General features: G+C 43.2%; 2 protein-coding genes across 14 annotated transcripts in view; both read right to left on the reverse strand.

Moving 5' to 3' along the window:
* Positions 1–371: 371 nt before the first annotated feature.
* OLFML3 (olfactomedin like 3) lies at positions 372–3,731 on the reverse strand. Its single transcript, XM_077842826.1, has 3 exons — positions 2,997–3,731; positions 1,975–2,260; positions 372–1,664 (listed from the first exon to the last, which is right to left on the reverse strand). The coding sequence occupies exons 1-3, from the start codon at positions 3,111–3,113 to the stop codon at positions 844–846; spliced, it is 1,224 nt and encodes a 407-aa protein (XP_077698952.1). The 5' UTR covers positions 3,114–3,731; the 3' UTR covers positions 372–843.
* Positions 3,732–4,870: 1,139 nt separating this feature from the next.
* Positions 4,871–22,154, reverse strand: part of HIPK1 (homeodomain interacting protein kinase 1) — a 51,306-nt gene continuing 34,022 nt past the window's right edge. For 5 of the 13 annotated variants that reach the window (XM_077842803.1, XM_077842799.1, XM_077842796.1 and 2 more), the window contains 10 exons: positions 19,785–19,906; positions 18,739–18,873; positions 15,980–16,122; positions 15,368–15,550; positions 14,658–14,861; positions 12,584–12,825; positions 10,821–10,951; positions 10,044–10,112; positions 9,785–9,881; positions 4,871–9,696 (listed from right to left, as the gene is read on the reverse strand). In XM_077842803.1, the coding sequence (XP_077698929.1) occupies positions 9,122–9,696; positions 9,785–9,881; positions 10,044–10,112; positions 10,821–10,951; positions 12,584–12,825; positions 14,658–14,861; positions 15,368–15,550; positions 15,980–16,122; positions 18,739–18,873; positions 19,785–19,906 (1,901 nt within the window). In that variant the 3' untranslated portion in view covers positions 4,871–9,121. Of the gene's footprint in view, positions 9,697–9,784; positions 9,912–10,006; positions 10,113–10,820; positions 10,952–12,583; positions 12,826–14,657; positions 14,862–15,367; positions 15,551–15,979; positions 16,123–18,738; positions 18,874–19,784; positions 19,907–22,154 lie in introns of those variants that run through there. The other 8 variants (XM_077842794.1, XM_077842795.1, XM_077842804.1 and 5 more) reach the window with 8 other exon arrangements.

Here is a 22,154-nt window from a genome sequence, read left to right on the forward strand (position 1 = left end):
CCAGACCCGTTCAGGGCTCGCGGCTTCACACTACTTTCCAGGGCCACTAGTACCATTTTGCCGGTTCGTAAACCTCCGAGGACTGGAATTGGGAGCCGCGCCCCTGGGCCGCAGTCTGGCGGCTGGGGTCCTGGTGCCAAGGGTGGCCCTGGGGGAGGGGCGCTGCAAACCCGGGGTGGGTGTGGGGGGCAGCCCTCCGCCCGGCCTCCCCGGGCGCCTCGCGGTGAAACCTGTAACCCGAGAACGTCCCCGCCCCACCAGCGGGAGAGCCGGGCCGCGTCCCTAACGTGGCCTAAGGGGCGGCGGAGGAAAACGGAGGGTCGCGGGTTGAAATCGTCTCTGCGGACACCCCAGACACACACAGGCAGGGAGCAGTGGATTTTCCTTTTAATGCAAAAGGCGGCAATACAAAATGATGCGCAGGAAGCCCAGGTTCTCCGGGCACTTCAGGGGCAGCCAGAGGTGAGGGTTCCCTCCTCCGGAACTCGCTCTCCCCGCCCCCTACTAACACTGAGGCAGGGAATATTCTGCTGCCCCTTTGCTGGGGTTGCCCACCTGCAAGGGCCAGAGCTGTGGATCTGCGAGACCTCCGACTGGCCTGAAAGGCCCTGCCCTGGGGCAGGAGGGGAGTGAACACTTAAGGTTTTCCCTCTTTCCGCTGGGAAAGGAGCTCTCAAGATCTAAAGTCCCACAGGAAACGAGGGGACTTGAGAAGGTGGCTTTCACTGGCTGCAGATGCGGCGGGAGCGGCGGCCTGCCACATCTGGACAACGAGGAGCAGGAAACGTGATGGGGGTAGAAATGTGCGGAGGTGACAGAGATCCGAAACCCAGAGCTGGGTCCTCAGACTTCTTCCTCTTTCCTTCGCATCTCCAGCTTATAGACAATCTGGTAGCCGTCATCCCAGGCGTAGAGCTGGCGCTCTCGGGGGTTGTAGCGGAGGCTGGCATGGGCCCCGTACCGGCGGGGGAAGTAGGGGAGCGCTGCCCTCTCTGGGGTCAGGGTGCCGCTGGCATCAAAGGAGCATTGGATGCGGGCCCGGCTGGCAGGGCGGGTGTTATAGACGACGTACAGGGTCCCGCAGATGACAAAGGCAGCCTCGGCGTTCTCTCGGGGACACGGTGTGTCCCACTGCTGCTCCGTGTCCAGAGTCTGGGGGTCTAACTTAGCCAGACACAAGTGCCTGTCGTCTTCCCGAGTGGCGTAGACGGCCCACAGGCCCTCCTCGTCCGCGGCCAGGTCAATGTAGGTGTCGGCCGTCAGCCCGTATGGGGGGATCAGCCCCTCCGCGGGGAACACGGAGCTGTCCACCACCGTTCGGTTGGCCAGGTGGAACTTGATGAGTTGCAACGTGTTCTCCAGCCCCCCTCCCCCTCCGGGTCCTCCGGGAGGCCTCCGGGCATAATAAAGAAAGCCCCCGTACACCAGCTGTCCTGTGCCCACCCACGGGAAGGGCACCCGGACCCGGGAAGCTTTCCGGGCAGCCATGGCCAGGGTGAAGTCCCGCAACCTTGGGAAGACAAAGGCTGTGTCGTTCTGTGTCCCATCTAATACGTAGATCTTCTCTGTTGGCCCCATTGGATCCTTGGTCCATAGACCAGCTGGGCCACCAAACCGCTTCAGGATCTTCATCGATCTCACCTGAGAGATCGTGTAGCCACAGTCTGGTGGGGAGGGAGGAAAACACAGGACAGGGCAATACCGGCAAGAATTAGATGCCCACTGTGGAGAACCCACCAGGGGGCCATCTGGAGGACAGAGGGCATCTGCCAGTGGACACCTCCTCTCTACGGGAGACTAGGGGAAAGGGCACCCCAGAAACTCTTGCAATGGACCTGTCATTATAGAGATTCCCCTAAAACAGATTCCAGGAGGCTGCACCAAAGTGGCCTGGGATGAGGAGAATGACTGGGAAGGAACCAAGGAAGAGCACAGGTTCTGAGAGTGTGAGGGCTCTGTTGCTGGATGGCTTACCTGTCAGCATATCGTACTTCTCATTTCTTCTGCCCTTGCCTTTGATCCCGGGGCCTCCGGTCACCTTCTCGTCAACCTCCACACAGGGTAGAGCTGGGTTTTGGGTCTCCAGATAGTCAACCTCCCGCTCCAGACGGTCTACTCTCCCCGAGATAGTGTCAGCCTCAGTCCTGAGGGCCTCGCGCTCCTTCTCGGCCACCTCCAGCAGCGGCAGCATCTTGTTCTTGAAGTCCCTCAGCTCGGCAGCGTGCCGGCTACTTTGGTCCTGGCACTGGGCCAGCCGTTCCTGCAGGGATGGGGGGGGCAGGAGGGGGCTGAAGGGTCACAACTCTCAGGCAGGGAGAGGCCCGACCGGGGAGCAGAGAGTGGGGGAAAGCACACACTCAGCCAGGCATCCACTCCCCTTCAATCTCCCACTGAAAGGAAACCAGATGTCAGAGATGCCAAATGTGCAAAAAACCCGGCACGGATCACCTAGGCTTCTATCCCCAGTTCGTGTCCTCCAGCCCACGTTCTCCGTGAGCCTCACCTCAGAGGCCATCCTCTAAGCTGCCAGGGCGGCCTAAGTGCATGAGGTTGGTCAAGGGTCTCTGCTCCATTATACAGTGCTCCACTCGGGAGTGCACATATTTCCACTTGGGAAGTCCCCAGACTTCAAACCGTTATAAAAAGCAAGCTGCAAGCTCTCTGGGAACTTCCAACTCTCACAGAATCACCAGCTCATCCTGAGAGGCTTCCCTGCCACTCTGTCTAGCTCTCCTGTCCCCTGTCCCCTTATTCCATGCGATCTCAGGGTAAAATAGAAAGGCCTGTTTGTTCTGGAGTCACTCTGCGGCTGTGGGGAAAGAGCTGCGATTGCGATCGTGAGGATACCCTTAGTAAAAGGTGAGAGTGTTCTGTAGCGCCTCACAGAGCCCCACCTTGTCATCCCCACCCCAGATCCCTGACACGCTAGGTGAAGCAACAAGAGTTGTAGAGCCCTTCCAGCCAGCCTGGCCCAGGACGAAAAGGGAGCCACTCACCTCTAAGGCAGCTAGTCGGCGTTCCATGTACTCCACGAGGTGGTGCTGCTGTCCTTGAAGGGGTCGCAGCCACCATGACAAAAGGAACATGGTGAGGAGAGGCGTGTAGGGCCCCATGGCAGCGGAGAATGGGGCCGAGTAGGATTAGGAGCAGAAGCGCGGTCCGGAGCCTTTCCCGCTTAAGCCCGCCACTTAGCTTTGGAGGCGGGGTGGGGGCGGTCCCTCCTCTCGTCCTGGATCTCGGGTCTCTCTCACTCCTCTGGAATGCTCTCACAGGCTCTTTAGGTCCCCCGCCCCCTCCCATCCGCCTGGATTGATTAAACACAGATGGCCCTATGGCAGAGCGGCCAGAAGCCATAAGCACCTCCCGCCTAGGCTGTAGGCTCCCCAGGAGAGGGGAAGGAGGTGAAACCCCAGGACAGAGGCCTTCTGGGCAGTCACCCAGAAAAAGAAGCTAGCAGCAGGAGGCACGGCCCCAGAGTACACTCAGCAAACTCTGTTCCTGTTTTAGGAGAATGCATGCTTCCTTCCAGCGCTGGCTGCTTAAGAAACACCCATCATTAGTCTTTTTCCTTTCCCAGCAATAGTAGCATGAATTGTTTTCTGCCTTGCTCAGTGTAAGCTGGAAGCAGGGAAGACGAGGTTTGAGGGGAAGAGGTGGGAAAAGATCACCGCGGTCCTGTCTGCATTACCTTCTTCTATAGCTCATTGGCGCCACCTTGCGATGTCATCTCAGGACTTCTGGGGAAACCAAGACTTAGATCTCACCTCCTGAGGAAAATTTTCCACAAAGCAAGCCAAGCAGATTGAATTTACAGGAGTTTTTTTTATCATGAAAACACAGATTTCCCCACAGACTACCCAAGTACTTGAGGAGCTATTCCAATCTCTCTCTGGCTTAGCCTAAGGAAGAGTATGTAACTGAGATTTAAAAACAAACAACAAAAAACAACAAAAAAATAAAAATAAAAACAAACAACAACAAAAAAACCCCCAAATCATTGATAAGTTAAATTAGGTTTTGGTTACCTGGAAGTGAGATTGATGGCAGAGCCTTTCTACTTGGCTTTCTTTTACCCGAATGCTTCTAAGTATATTGTCTTACCAAAACTGGGGAATGTTCATGGGTTCACACTCATTTCATGTTCATTTATTTAGGAAAACAAATCTGAAAAATGTATGTGTTGCAGTCTGAATCAAAATAAATGTGTTCTGACTTCCCTACTAATGGGAGAGAAGAGCCTACTGATCATTCCTCTTGGTTATGGTCCAAAATAGTGTTTCTAAATGTGTCTCATTCCTATGTCCCAACCACGACCGCAGAACCCCACAATGAATTAATGGCCATGGTACGGTAGATGTGGCCGGAAACACGTGTCAAAAGAAGTCAAACGAGTATACCTTTTATTCATTGACCTGCAGTGATCCATCTACACAAATCTCTAATTCTTTATCAGGAGAAATTTTGTTCACTTTAGAACCAAGAGAAATCTTTTGAGAAGGGCTCCTTCTCCAAAAGGACTATGCTTCTAACGATGTAGCTTGAAAGAAGGGAAAAATATCTTCTGTGGTGATTCTCATTTTCATTACAGTACTTCAGATGGTCGGCGGAACATGCTAGGAAACAAAGTTTAATTATCCTGGGTCACAAGTTCTGCCTCTTTCAAAGAGCCAGGACCAGAGGATCTTCAGTTAGGGCCCGGACACTCCATTCTTGGAGAGTGTGTTCTATCGACCCCGACTCATTTCCACTGTGGAGATTTGTATGAAACCCGCCACTGATGTTCAGATGCAATGTATTTAGCCACTCCAAAGATGTCGTTTGTTGATCCTCTTTGCAACCCTCCAACAGAAGTCAAAAACAGCCACATAAATCAGAAAATTTACCCATTTTATTGATGCATTGCAATTGCTCTACATTTTACCATATTATGTAGAAAATACTGAAAATACAAGCTACTTTGTAAAACCAAAGACAAACATTGAATCCAAAGATAAACTATGTTTTACACAATGGACCCTTTTCCCGTAGTTAGTATTAAATTTTAAATATCTATTTCTTTTGTTAAAATGATTATTTTACATACTCCCTAAGTACATCTGCATTACAAACATAGCTCAATAATTCTCAGAAACTGTTTCTAGAGGCTTGTTGTAAAAGGAAGCGCACAACCAGAAAAGGGAGAAAGCAAAAAAAGTTTAAATCGCACACAATAACTAGCATATCAAATACATTTAATAAAGTTGGAATTCCATTGCAATATCAAGGATTCAAAGCAGAAATACTAACATTACATATAATGTACATATAATGTACTGCTACATGTAGTGAGATTATTTTTCAAGCTGAATCAAAACCACACATTATATAAAGTTTAGCAACAAACAACCATGTAGACATGCTGCACCATCCATCAGTTTAAAAAAATAAACCAAAAACTAAAATAGGAAGCAGGCTTGGGCCATTCCTGTCACTGAGAGGCAATTTCATTTCCTATCCTAAAACAAACCAACCTAACCAGTGGGTTTTTGCATAATAATGCTGAATAAAACACACATTACTGTGCTTGCCTGGCTAAGGGCAGTCAAGCTGAGCCCCTCTAGTGGAGGACGATGGATGGCCAGAACTGTTTGAAATGGAGTTCTTATTCCTGGGGCTGGTATCTGAGCTGAGTACTGACAGCAGTATTCCCTCCTGCGGGCTCTTCAAACTCTGGAGTGATCAAGTTGCCCAGGAGCCCAGAGTGGCTGTACTTAAACCTTCCCCGCTTTCTCTCTCAACCCTGCAGGGGAGAAGCTGGAAACGCAAGTTCTGAAAGGACGTAAAGCCTTAAGCTGGTCTGAGGCTAGGCCACTGGCTGAGTTCGCAGGGCTTCCCCCATCCTGTCAGGGCCGGCAATGTTAAACCCCAGGGACAGAATCTAAAGCCACATGGAGCACATAAAAATTCAGCAGACACAGATTTTTACCTCGGTAAATTTGAAATGCCAATTTGCAGACTAAGGCTGAAAACTTCTAAAATTCTTAAAGCCACACATTGCTAGTCAGGTGATTAAGATAACAATATACGCTCTTGGTATTGTCTTTTCCCCATAAGTTAGTAAGACTCACATCTTAAGTGGTATCTACTTATTGGACAGGGCGGGGCAGGAGTGGAGTGTTCTGTATATTTTCCCTGCATCTCATTTGTTACAGAAACAACAAATCTTATCCCTTGTAGAGGAAAGAGGAACAATGAAATGTTTCTCCTGGAAACTTAGGTCTGCCTTTGAGCAAGAAAATAAAAATACACTCAGCAAATGAGGAAACACAAAGATCACACACGCAGACCAGAAAACTATGTAACACCAGTGACAGAAACTATAAAAACTGCTTGGGTATCTTCACCAATATAACGGTGCAAACACAACTCAAGAGAATAACCCCACCACCACCACCACTCCTCAAAAAAAAAAAAGAAAGAAAGAAAAGCAGAAAACACCAACATGTTCCTGGTAGGCTGTACTGACTATCTGCCCCATCGTGGAAGCCCTTACTCTTTACAATGAAGAAACTCCAAATACCTTGACAGCTCCTCGGTGTTCAACCCGGTACAGAGCTGGCTGACCAGGCTCCATGAAATCTCCCATCTCCATCCTGCACCTCCTTGACGCCATCTCTACAAAGAACCAGTCCTAGACTTAGCCCTCAAATAACAGAATTTTCAATTCAGATGGAACACTTCTATATCTTAGAGTTAACTTTCTTCCCCCAAATCTTTTATGGGCAGGAACATCCCAATCCCCAGTACCCTCCACTTGACTCACATCCATGCAGGAGCTGAGAGTACAAGGACAATTTCACAGCCCCAAGAATACTCAAGTTGTTAAAAAGAAACCTCCAAAGCCCGATGACTCGATAGGTTTTGGTTTCTTTTTAATATTCTTCACCGGCTCAGAAACCTTTGAGTTCCCTGTCACCAGCGGCATCACAAAACTCCTCCTCATAGTATGGGGACATGGTAAGCAATACAACAGGCTCTTTGGTATAAACAGATCTGTTATAGGTTTTTTTTTCAACAAGCAAATATTTTACTAGGAATGTCAACTATTTGCAGGAAGGACTGCCACATGGGAAAAGGGGGAAAAAAATCTCATTCTAAAAGGTGATTGCACATACTTAAAAAAAGAAGAAGAAAAAGAAAAAAACACATATTTCATACTGGCTTGACTCCTCCCACCTGCTTCCCAAATTCTCACAGAAGCAAGGTAGCAATGCACCGTGAGAGAGCCAAATGGGGGAAATGCTTCTGTGAGAACTCAGCTGAGATTCCAGACTGGAAAGGGGTAGAGGTGGTGGTAAAGGAGAAAAGCTGCTGTTTTTATTTTTCAGTCTTGGCAGGGAAACTGACAACAATGCATTTACATGGCACAGCTACTGATCCTGTTCTGCTAAATCCCAGTGAACAGCGTGGGGTCCATCCTAAGGCAAGCTCACTGTAAACTCTATGAACCACTACATTATCATATAAGGCACTACAATAAGGGAAGGAGGAGAAAGGGAAGAAGAGACACACACTGAACAACTCCTCACCAGACACACCTGTGCAAAACAATTCCAAGGGTCTCCTCTCCTTGCAGGCAATGCCCCTGCTCATTCAACACTACAGTAATATGCTCTAATATAATTGCAATTAGTTCACATACATTCCAACAAGTATCAGTTCATTTTGGTTTAAATACAATGGAGACATCCATTCCATCTCCGGGGTAACACTGGAGGATCAGATACACACTAAATACACAATTCAAGTGTAATCACTACACATTTGATTACAAATAACATTTGGGGTTAGCAGGAAAAATTGCTTGTTATATTTTTCTAATCAATATGTACATATTTAATTATGCAAAATATTAAAACACCACCATTACAAAACTTCTAAAATATTTTTAAATTCAGTAATAAATTTTTAAAATATTTTTTGCAATTCCTACATGCACTTATTGTATAAGTCTTAATAAGAGAGCATTCAGTTTGCTGCTGGCATACAAAGGAAGCTACTTTAAAGTATAAAAGCTATACACAAAGTTCTTATCTGGTTTCAGATCCTTTTGCTTTCTCCCCAGATAAATCACATAGAACAGAAGGGAGAGATGAGGCAAAGAGAGAGAGAGAGAGAGGTGTATTATTGAAAATTCATATTAATCTTTAGGCAAAGCTCACCAATGCCAAAAAACTTTAGACAAAGCTCATCAATACCAGTATCGCATAATACAAAGAGATATTGCGTATAAGACAACCACCACCATAAAATAATAACCACCTTAATGGCTTTTCCAATAATAAAATTTAAGCTGAAACAGAGACAAAGACTTTTAAAAATAACTTAAGAAGAATGCATGGTACTTCATTTAAAAAGAATACCTAGTGCTTACATGGTAGATATGGATTCTCTCACACTAAGTTACCAGCAAATGGTGAGCTGCCTTTTTAACACTACTTTATAATAAACACAGGAGCAACTGAGAGAATCCCAAGAGTAACATAGAGCAGTTTATAACCAGTTTTGCTAAAATAACAATTGCCCAGTAAGTATAACATGACACAAAAACAAAACTAAAACACTGTAAGTCTAAAGTCCCATAAAGAAAGATAAGATTTTGAGGAGAAATGCCTGATAGTCAAATACAGACTTGTGTAAGCTGCTCTTAAAATAGGCAATTAAGTCTTGGTTTTTAAACAAACAGAAGAGTGATTATTTTTCTTTTCTCACTTGTTACCAGATTTCAAGTCCTTCTATCAGCATTTTTCCTCTGACCAGCAATTACAATAAAACAAAGTTAAATAAAGAGGGGGCTTCACTTGGTTTTAAAAACATTTATAGAACTCAAGTCAGAGAGAAAATATTTTTCAAAGGGTAACTTCAGAACGATCTCTCTTCCTTGGTAACTGCAGAAGATGGGCATCTCAACTCTTCCAAATACCAAAAATGCTGTCACAAAAATAAGGAATTAAAAAATAGGGCAGACTTTGGGAGACTACAACAATGCAGTCAACACTAAGACAGGTTCCCCAGAGAAAAACCTTCTGCTTCAGTGGGCCCCTGCAGGACAAGTTGCTGGCTAAGGAGTTTCTGGAGGGGCTTATGGGAGGAGCTCATCATCGTGTGTCATTAAGAACTCAGGGCCAGGAACAGGCAGCCATGACCCCTCCTCCCTCTGCTCACCAACTACAAATAGGAATACTGGCTGATCTTGGTAGGACTCAGTGGGTATCCAGTGTAAATTGTTGAGCCTCGGGAAGACCCGATGTAGGACTGGGTGGCAAACTGGTGTTGGTACTGAGCAGGGGCCACACTGGCTGAAGTGAGCAGGCTGGGCCCAACACTGACAGGGACCTGGTGCACCAGGGTGCTGGGGTGGGTGCTGTAGGCTGCAGCATGCCTTGAGGAGCCCTGGGGGGAGAAGAGATGAGCAATGGAGCTGGTGGAGCCCAATGCAGCAGCGGAGGTGGGGGCAGCATACGTATACAGGTGAGGCTGGCTTGGCAGGTGAGCGGGGGCTGGGGCCAGGTGTGGGTGCCCCGTCGAGTGGAGTGGGCTGCCGTGCTGGAAGGTGTAGGGTGCTTGGGAGAGCGGGGCCACAAACGCCTGCTGCCTGCGGGGGGCAGGGTTGCTGCTTCTCTCCTGTGAGGTCGACGCTGACGATGACTGCTGGTTCTGGAAGGAGTAAGAAGGGAGTGAGGAGCCTGGAGGCCGTGCTAGTCCAGGGGGCACCCAAGGCCAAGTTGAGAGTTGAGGTTCTAACCTGTACTGCTCCTGGGCTGCAACAGCACAGAAGCTCCCAGGCTGGCAATGCTGTCAGAAGTCAGCCTCCATCCCTCCACCTCTTGGCAGAACAGATCCTAACCCAGCCCAGAGAGCAGCAGTTTGCTCTGAAGTATGACAGAGGCAAGGGGAGGGGGGGTGGGAATCAAGAGTTCACAGGGTTACCCGCTCCTGCAAGTTAGTAACTGTTGACTCAACTCACCCTATTCTGGCGCCAGGGAATTTGAATTTTTCCTAACCTTTCTTTCTTGCCATTGTTTTCTTTTGTTCTCCTCTAAGTTCTTCATATCCCTCTTGACTTGTGGAGCCTAAAACACATGCACTAACTCGAATTTACACTTGCACTTGCATGTGCTTTCTTTCTCTCACATACATACACACACACGTGCACACTCACAGTTACACCCTCATGTTTACACTTTCTTACTCCTGGTAGACATCATACAAGCACCAGAATTTTAGCTGAAGAAAGAGTGAATAGTTTGCCCCCTTTAGAAAGAGAATAGTGTCCCTCCCCACCCCATCAGATCTCACAGTGGTGTGTGTGTGTGTGGGGGGGGAAATCCCAGACTCAAGTCAACACAGAACACTAGAACCAGTTGGTGAAGTGGCCACAAAACTTTGTACTGTTTCTTGCCTCAAGTAATCAGGGTGAGGCTTGGGTTATTTATGACCTGGGAGATAAAGGAAGAGGTCTCATGTGGTGTGGTACAGAAGCAGGCAGGGAGGGACTAAAGCATCCATGGCTCTTTCTAAATTCCAGACATTTCTCTAATCTTCCAGGACAGACTAGGGATGTCTGATGGAAAACCTGGAATGTGCATCCTCAACACTCTTACAGAGGGAATAAAAGGACACAGCACATGCAGATATGACGCAGGCCACAAAACACCAAACTGTCTGACACAAAAGGGGCTTCATTTGGCTTTATTCAGCAGTCCAGCCAGAAGCAGAGTTCTCCAGAAAGTGACAGTAGGGAGGGCCCCAAACAGAAGGCAGCAGCCCCTAGCGCTTACCTGGCTAAGGTTGAGTGGCTGTGCTGCACTGGTCCCCCCGCGTGGAACTCGATACCCTGTGGGGGTGATACAGCATCCAGATGACTGCCCACTCACTGAGGCCACTGGCTTGGTCTTACTGCTCAGGAGACCTAAAGAAGGGTCAGACCGTAGTCAGTTATGAGTGGCCTCAGTTAAACCTCAGATGGCAGCATATTCATCAGTCCACATTTGCATGAGGTTTGCAAGAAAGAGGTAAGGTTTCATGTGTACCTTATTTCTTTAATTACATTTACAGCAGAGGAACAAACACTGCAGAACCTACTTTTCTGTCTTACTACAAAGCTCCAAAAATAATCTTCGAAAAGAGTCTTTTTTCCTTCACTTTAGTAAATCTAGTCTCCTGTAATGTGCAAGACACTACTAGAAATACAAACACCAGTAGGACATAGTCCCCATCCCCAGGGGCCCTACGGTTTTATGTGGGAAACGGTTAAACAAGTATAGACATGACAATGGGAAGCTGAGGAAGATGTTGGTGATCCTTAGAGGACACTGAGGTTTCAAAGGGGCTTTAAAAGAAGGCAAAATTAGATCTTTTTGGGCACTATCTTCAGGTTCTTAGAAACTGCAGGGTAGTTGGACATAAGCAGGATCAATTTCAAAATTTTGCTTCTTTCTTGGTCCCACTAGGAAAACAGAAGCATTTATTCAATGATCTGTGGAGTAGCCAATCTTCCTTGGACCCCACGGTGGACAGAGCTCCTAACAACACTCGCCAGTAGCATGGCGTCAGGAAGTTCTGCCTTGCCTGCAATGGGACAGCTGCCTACTTCTGATGGAGGAACCGTACCGAAGCTTAATGATATCCTGAAATCAGAACTCTGTTCGTGTCTCTGGCAGTAACATAATTCAGAGTAAAAGACTAACTAATTTAAGTATAGCACAGACACCAATTCATGCTCCCCTCCTTAAATGTATAAGAGCTGCCACTGGAAAACAACTGCCTAGATAAGGACTCTGTTTCCTGGGCCCCCAAACCTCTTGGTGGGGCCACGGAATTAGTTTGCACTGTTTCCAGGGCTTAAGAGGTAAAGAAATGTGTGTCCCTCCCCAAACTCTTTCCCTATCTCACTGGAGACTGAGGATTCCTGGGCTCTGATCCTTCACTCACTGCAGGCCCACCAAGTAGGAGCACTAGCACTGGGAAGTGAGTAAGAAACGAACTTCTATTATGTCAAGCCAGGGAGATCTGGGGCTTGTTACTGCAACTAGCATTACCTGATAACTAGGGAGCCTAAATCCAACATTTAACAGCAAAAAAGATGGAGGTCTTTAGGTTGATAATAAAACCATGAAAGTATCAATGCTATGACACTGGGTAAGAAAAGATCTAAGTATATCTTGTTTTCCAAACAAAAACAAAGATAAAAATGTTTGCAGTCATTTTTAATATTATCAGTTCCTGTTCACCCTGGATTGTCAAATTTGAATCGGCTGTGGCAAAAAAAAAAAAAGTGGCCTGCTAATTCTCCCTGCCATATGACAGCTCGTCTGCCTTCTCCCATCAACAGATTATTTCTGAGACTACAAATTCACTTTTAGATTAATCCAAACAAAATAAACATAGTAAGATAAATTGATCACCGAAAATAATTTCACATCACAAGGAATGGATTTCGGGATTAAGTAACTGGTTGCTACCACTGGCATAAGTAGACTAGCAACATATTAAGGTTATACTCATCAACACAGAATTCACCTGTGGCTGTGAAGATGCTCACCTGAGGCTTGGGTTGCTACTGTGCAGTCACCAAGCTGAGTTTTCAGTGGAGGCACAATGATGGTGCGGGTGCTAGCGCCATCCCCCACAACTCTGCCGGGCCCCTCCACAAGGGATCCACTATTGCCCCGGAGAGCACTCAGGGTATCAGTGGAATATGGGCTGCTCAAGGAAGAGTCAGAATCTGGAGAGTCATTGACAGTGACATAACTGATGACATTTGACCTTGCCTTCAGGCCAGAGCTGAAGAGAAGAAAATACGTGAAAATTCAACTCCTGTTTAGCAATGTTTCTTTGATGCTTTCTGGTCCTCCCATGATTACAAGGATAATGACAGCGACAGAATAATACTAGCAGCGGTGAACTTCTGAGTGCTTATTATGCGTCAGGCACTATTCTTACACTCCACATATGTCTCACCAAATCCTCACAACACTTCTATGAAGTAGGTACTACCACCTGCATTTTGCAGATGAGGATGCTGAAGCACAGGAAGATTAAGACACTTGGCCAAGGTCACACAAGTGGTAAGTGGTGAAGACAGTACTCAGAGCCAGGACAGAACTATGCCAGATGCACACCTCTAACAGCTCTTCTATGGTGCCTCTCTGCCATTTCCACTCACGGTTATTTCAATAGTATTCTTCAAGAACTACTTTTTCCCCATATCATCCTGCTAGACTAGAAACGGTTCCTTATTATGTCTAATCAAACTTGCCATACTTTTTTTTTTTTTTTTTATGTTCCTTTACAAACTAAACTCCACCTCCTAACTTTAATTTTTCCCCGAGTTTTGGAAAGAATTGGCTTCAGTCAAAGCAATCCTGCTGATTACATAATTATAGCTACTACGTGGTCACTTTTCCTCACTGGAAAGTTTACCTTTTCTCTTCCCCAAATCAGTTCAGAAACCACTTTTAAGACTTAGTTTCAAAGTCTAGGGCAGCCCTGGTGGCGCAGAGGTTTAGCCCTGCCTGTAGCCCAGGGTGTGATCCTGGAGACCCTGGATCAAGTCCCACGCCAGGCTCTCTGCATGGAGTCTGCTTCTCCCTCTGCCTGTGTCTCTGCCTCTCTCTCTCTCTCCCTCTCTCTCTCTCTCCTCTCTCTCTCTCTCTCTCTCTCTCTCTGCATCTCTATGAATAAATAAATAAAAAATCTTTAAAAAATTTAAAAAAAAAACAAAGTCTACGTCCCATTTGTAAATACCATTTTGTTAACTGTAAATACCATTTGTAAGTAGCTCTTTTAAAGTACTTCATTCTAAATTTACTCTTTCAGTTCATTAAACTTCATTTATATAAAACTGCATGGTTTCTTAGTTACTGTCATGTGTGAATCTGAGACTACAAATTCACTTTTAGATTAATTCAAACAAAATAAACATAGTAACTACCTCCTCAGGTATACATAGGGTTATTCTGTCTTCTTTATGCCTAACACAAAGGCCCAGTGAAGAATACAACACAGCATAATCAAAGCAATTGACTATGTTAGCACTAAGAGAGAGGTGTATGTAACAGTTCTTAAATGTATCCACTCTCTCTAGGTTAACTGCCCAGTTAAGAACTTGGATTAAGGTGCTGAGATAAAAGGACATTCTTTGATACTTACATTCCTCAAATTTCAGACCACAAAGCAAAAGAAAAAGAACTTGCACTCTTCCAAAGAGGCCTTTGCAGATTAAGAAATTACAAATTATCTCCTGATTACTGACTTGTTCCAATTAATTGTTTATATGCTTCTGCTACGGCATCTATTTTCAGACTCTAAAGGTCCTTAAAGACAGGGAATCATGTCTGTGGTATGATGTGCATTCCAAGGCAAAGCAGATGAATATTAAACAGCTTAATATCCAACCCCCTTCTAGCTAATGTATCTGAAAAGACTGATGATTTAACATGATGCTCAGTTGTGGAAACTTGAGTGTTCTGTCTCACGCATCCAAGACCATGCTTCCAAAAATACCATTTATCAGTCCTTCCTGTCACAGCCCAAACTGGACCACTTGCCTAAAACCAAGAGTCTAAGCTTAAGGGTAGGAGCCAAGGAACCAGTGGGTCATTCACCTATCTTACCTGCTAGGCTTATACTTGTTGTCCTCTTCCTCATCAGTGTCACTGCGGATGGTGATGACACTCACAGGAGGGCTGGGAGTATCTGGAATGATGATTGGCTGATGCTGATCTGGGACAGGAACTAGGGAATTATAAGATGTGGTACGGAGGGGACTGCTCCCAACCAGAGAATAGACTTGAGAAGGCAGAACGTCCAGAGAAGACCTGTAGAAAAAGGTCACAAGGAAAGACCGCTCAGTCCTTGGCCCCCCAAACCATCCATCTTTTCCCCAGAACTCTTTCCAGCTTGTTCTTTAATTCATTTTTACCTAATCATTAAGCCAATACACTTAACTATAGAAGTTCCAATAAATAATAAACTAGTCGTGCTAGCCACAGTTTCCACCAGGGATAAGAACCCTAAAATACAACATAAATTTTATTTTTGTATGCCCCTTACTCCACGGTTAAATTTCACTCTGTAATGTGGGCAGAGAAATAACAACATTGGCATAAAGATGGCCTGGATTCAAAGTAGCAGCAGAGAGAAAGGATGTGCATAACCAGGACGCACCTGGTATGCATGCCCAAGTCTCAGAAAAGGTTAGCTCCTCCTCAATTCGGCAGCCACTTGCTGCTTCACACCAAAAATCTATACCATGGCACTTTAAATGCTGGCAACATCTTTCCCAAACTGGCAGTTTTATCTACCAGTTCTAGCAGAGACTTACTTTGAAGAGACTGGAGCAGACTGCTTATTCTTCTTGGAAGGGAGAGAACTGGATTGCTGTTGTCTGACAACATGGGCAACACCAACATTCAGGGGCTGAGCAGTGGCCAGTGTCACATGGTTAGTCAGCAAGGAGGGCTGCTGCATGATGGTGCTGTACTGGCTACCATGAGAATGGGCATTCCTGTTTCAATGGAAAGACACAGAGAAGACTGAAGACTTCAACCACTGGGGAAATAGGTCCGAAAAGGTATCAAAAGCAATGAAACAACCAAATAGAGCTACATTTTAAATTGGGCACCTGGATTATACAAGGCTATAGTTTCTAATTGACTAATAAGACTTTCTTAAAAAAAAAAAAAAAAAAAAAAAGACTTTCTTTAAATCTGAAATAAATGATTCCCGATCTCAGAACCTACTGTTTTCCTATATTCAAAATTTTCTCATTACTCCATCTCCTAGTCTAATAAGGATTCTTTTCTTAAAGAATCTGAAACAAAGATGCATCTCTCCTTTCCTTCATTTTCTTCCCAGTCTGACCAAATCATCAAACACTCCTGCCATAAGGGATCTGTCCTTGCAAATCTCCCAGAGAAGAACACTGGGTACTTGCCTCCAGTCTGTGAGCTGCTGGCCACTGCCCATGGCCTCTGGAATCACTGCTGTGGGCTGGACAGAGTTGTGCAGAGCTACCCCAGGCAACTGTTGCCAAGTTGAAGGCAGGAGAATTTGTTGGGTTCCTCCAGGCCAAGCCTGCTGTAAGGAAAGACACACAAAAAGAACCAGACTTGACTCATTCTTGGCTTTTTCTTTTGTTTTTCAGATGAAAGAAAAATTCATATCTTAAGAGAAGTTGCCCGTAGATTGTTAACTTGCAGAGATCAAAAAAAGAAAAGTCAGAGGGGCTCAAGGTTACAAGTCTTACAAACAGGGAAAGACAACATGCTGCTTTCTGTCAGCCACCTCTTTAACATGACCACCAGGGTATTAAAGAAAAGAAGATCCCTGTGGTTAAGAGTTTCTGTAATATACTGTAGAGTCAAGGAGTCTGAAAGTTCAGAGGTAAGCTCTGGTTAAATGATGGAGTTTCATTTTTGCAATGATTCTAAAAATATCCCTAGAAAGAGTTAAGACAGCTCCCTTGAGATTAAAAATAGGAATTTTAAAATTTAAGTGCCAATCAGTTAAGACATCAGGTCAGTTCAACCCATAAAACAAAGGGGAGAATTGTGTCTTTTTAAAAGGGTAGAACTTGGAACACAGAACCAGATGTGGATGACCAAAGGCCAAAATCCTTTGGCAAACAAGCTTATGTCAGCAAGAGAAAGCTAACTTCAACATATATAGCCATATGATAGAATGAAATAGGGCAGTAAGTAAAATATTTCCATAATAGATGCAGGGAGCACCATATTTTGCTTTTAATAGTTACCTAAAATATACTGTTTAATGTATCATTTATAGAAACATACTTCAACATAAAAACTAATCACTACTAGAAAATACATCATTTCTAGTTTTTAACAAGCGCTTGCAGTAGACAGCAACAAATATGTTTTCTGAACTTCTTAGAGAAATTCTGGCATTTTCTGAAAAAATGGGAACAGATTTGAAAGTTTCCTTTTTAAACTTAAATTCTACAGTACAATCACCTACAATGCTTGGGTACATATGGTTCTTTCTTGAATTTCAAACTGCAAGGCCATCAACACACTGTTTTAAAAATATTTCTGCAAGTAACAGATCCACTTGTTACAAATACTGGTTCCAAACAAGAAGCCTTCAAAGCAGAGAAACTGCAAACACGTCTGCTACCATAAGCAGAATTTAAAACAAAATAAAACAAAACAAAAAATAAGAGAAGTATGTTAAGTCACACCATGCGTCTTTCCATAAGCCAACACCTGCACAAGACAAAGCATGTAGTTTAATACAGAGCAAGAAATAACATTCCAACGTGAGGCAGAAATCTGGCGTTCCAAGCGACGAACTGTTTTGACAGAGGAAGAACAAAAATATGCAAAGCTTAGCAAATGACTAGTGCAAACTTAAGAGAAGCAGCAAAGGAGAAGTTTCAACTAACATTCTCAAAACTATAGGTGAGCAAGTTAAAACCAGTGGCTTGGATCAATCAAGTTTGGAAATGTATCTGACTCCCTCGCACTCAGGTTTTATGCTTAGGATATAATTAATCTGGAGGTTGACGAAGACTTTTAAACTAAAACCAAACAAATTCCAACAACCAAAGTATGTTTCTGGAAGTGTTTACACTCACATGAGTCCTTGAGAAACAACAAAAGAAATGTAAAGCCACTTTGAAAGATGTAGATATCAGTATTCGATACTATCAATAAGGTTTTTCTAACTTTAAATTTCAAATAACGAAATGCTGGGATGTCCAATAAACAATTCTAACTCCCCCATATAAACCAAAACACATCCAAAGACCACTCTGAAGGGTACAAATCCTGAAACACACCCTGAGGTCCTATTTGTTTTTCCTATCTCTAAGCCCCATAGTATTATATTTGCTGCTGTATTTAATAACTTTTCCCCAGGACTTGTAGTAACAAAGGTATTGCATTTACATAGAGGTTTTTGGCCATATTTTTTCACCTTTGTATAAAGACCTATTTGTAAAGTCATTAATTTCTCCATAAACCCCTAAAAATGAGTTCACCTTTAATCTCAACCAACACATGAAATATGATCTAAAAAGATTCTAAATGGAACATCTTTAAATGGAAGATATAAGCTGCCATCGATCATGAATGGCAAAAAGAGTTACCTTCATGTGTTCAGAGAAGGAAAGTTAACATCAGCTGATAAAGTAGTAAATTAAGAGCATCTTAAACATTTCTACATGTACAAAAATTTTAGAAGATTAAAATAGCAAATAAAGAAGGAAGCTAACTTGTCAAGGAGTTCAAATTTTGGCCATCCGGATACCTGTAGCAGAGCCAAACTAAAGGCCATTTCCTTCATTCTCAAGGATCAGAGGGTAAAAGGGCAGAAAACAGATAACAGTGTTGAAGTTCTTCTGAGACTACACCAAGAGCTTTTATCACACTAGGCTGCCAAAGAAGAATTAAAGCGATCTGGCTCCTTACAGAGCCACACTGAATATCAGAGTCAAACAGTGCTTCAGCAAATGTTGGGGAGGAAAACGATGAGACATTAAAAATGTAGCAAGAACACAGCCACAAGATGGCACATGCTTCCATGCCCTCTGCAAAAACTAAGTTAAAAAATTTTTTTTCTTTTGAAAAATGAGAAAACCAGAAGAAAACAGAACAAAAACAAACAGGAAAAAATAAAAAAGAAAGAAACCAAAGAAACTCCGTTAGTAACACAATCAAGTGAGGGAATTACCAGTACAGCGGCAGTCTGTTCAACCAGCGCCGGCCGGCCGGCTGCGCAGCTCAGAGTAAAGGGCACCGCATACTGCGGTGTGATGGTGGCTACTTGAGGGTGGAGAGTTGCTACCATTAGTGGTGTACAGCTTCCCTGCAACGTAGATTAGGCAGGTGAGTGAAACAAACACGGAGGCAGGTTATCTGGATTCAGAAGGGTTCTCAATCCCCCCAAGATATTACCAACAAGTAGTAATTTTGTATCACCTAAAATGCATGTACAAACACAACTTTCCCCTTCAACTCTGCTCATCAGAGCATCAGCTCACTAGGTCAAAGGTCAAGGCCTAAAGCGATAAAGGATAGGAATCCTTCTTGGGCCAGATTCAGAAGATCGGTTCTACAAAACTCAGTTAACAAAGGCATGTAAGAATTCCTCTTCTTCCTACTCACAAAAGAAGAGTTTTGGACTTCCAAATTTCCTCTGTGTCATGGGCCACAAACATTTACACATAGAATTGAAAACATAGTATCTGTTGCTTATTTGAGTCTTTCACAATTTTCTTGCCCATCTTGGTTGCATGTCCCATGGCTAGTAGAAAGTTTTAAGGCTTTCTATAGCTTAAACACACAGAGTGAAGGAATGTAATACTTGAAGAGGCATCCTGATATGATCCAGCCTCTCTGCCATGATGTCATTCTGAAAGAGTGAGCAAAGGGGACATGAAACGGAACAAAAGGGGAATATCTTTAGAATCAAAATGTTGTTACATGTGTATGAAAAATTAACTTCATCTCACAAAGTCTGAGTAAGTTTACTCAAAACACAATGACTCAAGGTCTGGGTATTTATTCCTGTAAGTAAGTCTAAGGAAGACATTGGCAAAAATTGTAATAGTATTAGGAATGAGGAATCATTCAACTATAGATGTTTCATTTTAAGTCCACTGAATCATGACCAAGAAAGATCTTATGGTCAAAGCAAATACCATCTTCCAGGACAAAATATCTGCATCTCAATAGTGCTTCAGTGATACTGAGTGTCCAAATTGTTATGGCTTTTACCTGCGTAAGAACTCCTGACTGTATTTGTAGTGGCTGAGCAGCTGGCGCCTGGGGTACAATTGGCACAGCATTATCCATCCTCACAGGGAATCCAGAATGTTTTGTTGTTGCTTGTAACCCAGCTGTAGAAAACAACAACACAGTTAAATTGCTTTGTTAGGTCTGCAGTATTGTTTATTTTGTTGTTGTTGTTTTTAGCTTTTCTGTTCAAATATCGACCACCCGGGTTAGTTTTAGACGTGTAAGACAAAGGCATTTTATAGAAGTCTAGGGAGTTAAGAAAAGGGAGAGTGGTTTGGTTCCTTTGAGGTTAAATTCATGGAAAGATGTTTGATACAAGAAGGGACAGTTAAGGGAATTCTAAGAAATTTTTTATCCTGCAACACTTATAGCACCCATCCCATTCCCCCATTAATAGCATATGCAAAAGCAAACAAACCTACACTTATTAAGTTACATTCACCTTTTAATCCATTAGGAGGAAAAAAATATTTTTACACATAATCTACTAAAAGCAAAGACTTGAAAATAATTATAACTTTTCATTAAATTATGATTCTTAATTAGTTAAGAAAAATGATCATTACTTATTAAGTTACCCTTTCAGAATATTTTAAGATGTTTTACCCTACTCCTCAAAAAATTTACAAACTGTACATTTTACACCTACCATGTGAACTGAAGAAATTATAACCCAGGATAAAAATATTTAAAAAGTAGATATATTTGTTTATAGAAACACTTTTTTCTATTTACTTTAGGAATCTGCCTTTGCCATTGACAGCTTTCTAACAAGGCTCTTTTGCAACTAACGGACAACTAAAAAAAAAAAAAAAAATTGGGAATTTTTTTGCTGCCTTGTTCTGGCATAAATGCTGAATAAATGTTCCCTGCAAATAGGAATTTCTTATTCTGGGGAAAAGAGCGGCTTAAGATAGTTCTCCTTTTTGCCAAGACTTGAGAAGAGAGATTTCAAAGCTTTCTTTTAAACCTGTCCTATCAAAACCTTCAATGTGGAGAATTTAAGCTTCTATTATCTACTAACAGAAGTTTCTCTAATTCACTAATGCCTGCAGTTTTGTTAAGTGGTGATACATTTTATTTTAATTAGAATATTTCTTCAGTGACACTTCTTAAGCTATCACCAACTAATTTCTCTTAATATTACTATGGAGATAGCAAATAAGCATAACTCCTAAACTCTAATACTGTACTTTTCAGCAAGTCTCCCAATTTTCCATTTCAGTGATTTGCAAGTATCTTAGCAGTAAGATGTCATACTGGAAAACACAATCCAAAAATACACAAAGTAAGAGAGACTAGTAAAATCAGAATTAAAATACTCTAACAATAACTTTTCAAAAGTGCCATTCATATATTTAAAAAAAAAAGTAAGAAATCCAGATATCCAAATCAAAAAATCTGCCAGCCATAAGGCAATGCTATCTAATAAGACAGCTAAACAACATCAAAATTCTTGTCTAAATTCCCAGGACACATGGCCAACTACAAGACAAGATTACTATAATAGCCTCCTATAAGTGGGCAGGAACAAAGGGCAAAGGCAGGTAAAATTTAGAAAGAAATGTTCATGATAAAGGTTCACCTATAAGTTCCAGGATAATGAAGTAAAAGGGGACAAAGTAACAGAATAAAATCATTACCACTGAGCAAACTGTGTATCTATTTTGGTCAACTGAAATAGTATAGAAAGTAGTATTTATAGTACTGACCTACAAATGTAACTAAATAAGCATTAGATTGCTTTCCTAATTTAGGCTAAGCCACAGCAGTTAAGCTAGTTTAAAACTTGCTTCTTCAGGGAACTATAAGTGGAAACAAAGATTAACAAAAGGCAACACTTTTGGAAGGTTTTCCCTAAACCCTGAACTAGGAAATGATTCAAAGTTTTGCTTTGCTTTTGTTGTTGAATACAACCTGTTAAATTTAAAAAAAAAAAAAAAAAAAAAAAACCCATGGTAGTATGGAAAGAAGAGTAAAACTGTCTAATTGATGAGGGTTGTCATTTTTCCTCTAAGTATATAGTATATTGTAAAAAAGCAGATGGTGAAAGAAAAGAAGGCAACCTGGAATAGCCGACTGCTGGGCAGAAACCAGCATATGGCTGTGGCTGGCAAATCAACTGACAACTCTTTACAGCTAAGTTTAAATACTAAGAGGTGGTACAGAATATTTCAAAATCCATAAGCCATGAATCCCACTGCCTGGGTTCAAATCCCTGTTCTACCACTAACTAGTTATTAAAACTTTGGGTAGATGAGAGAATCATTCAATTTTCTCACCTATAATGGGACAGAATGACATTGGGCATAATGACATTGCCCACTTCCTAGGATTGTTTGTGAAGAT

Source organism: Canis aureus, chromosome 12, assembly GCF_053574225.1.
Source record: "Canis aureus isolate CA01 chromosome 12, VMU_Caureus_v.1.0, whole genome shotgun sequence".
NCBI lineage: Eukaryota > Metazoa > Chordata > Mammalia > Carnivora > Canidae > Canis > Canis aureus.

Bases quoted from the DNA above. Each gene is read 5' to 3' on its own strand.
- OLFML3 (XM_077842826.1), bottom strand. From the start codon at position 3,113: ATGGGGCCCTACACGCCTCTCCTCACCATGTTCCTTTTGTCATGGTGG. The intron at 2,261-2,996 runs GTGAGTGGCTCC...CCATCCCTGCAG, and splicing joins GCCGACTAGCTGCCTTAGAG to GAACGGCTGGCCCAGTGCCA. The intron at 1,665-1,974 runs GTAAGCCATCCA...CCTCCCCACCAG, and splicing joins GAAGTACGATATGCTGACAG to ACTGTGGCTACACGATCTCT.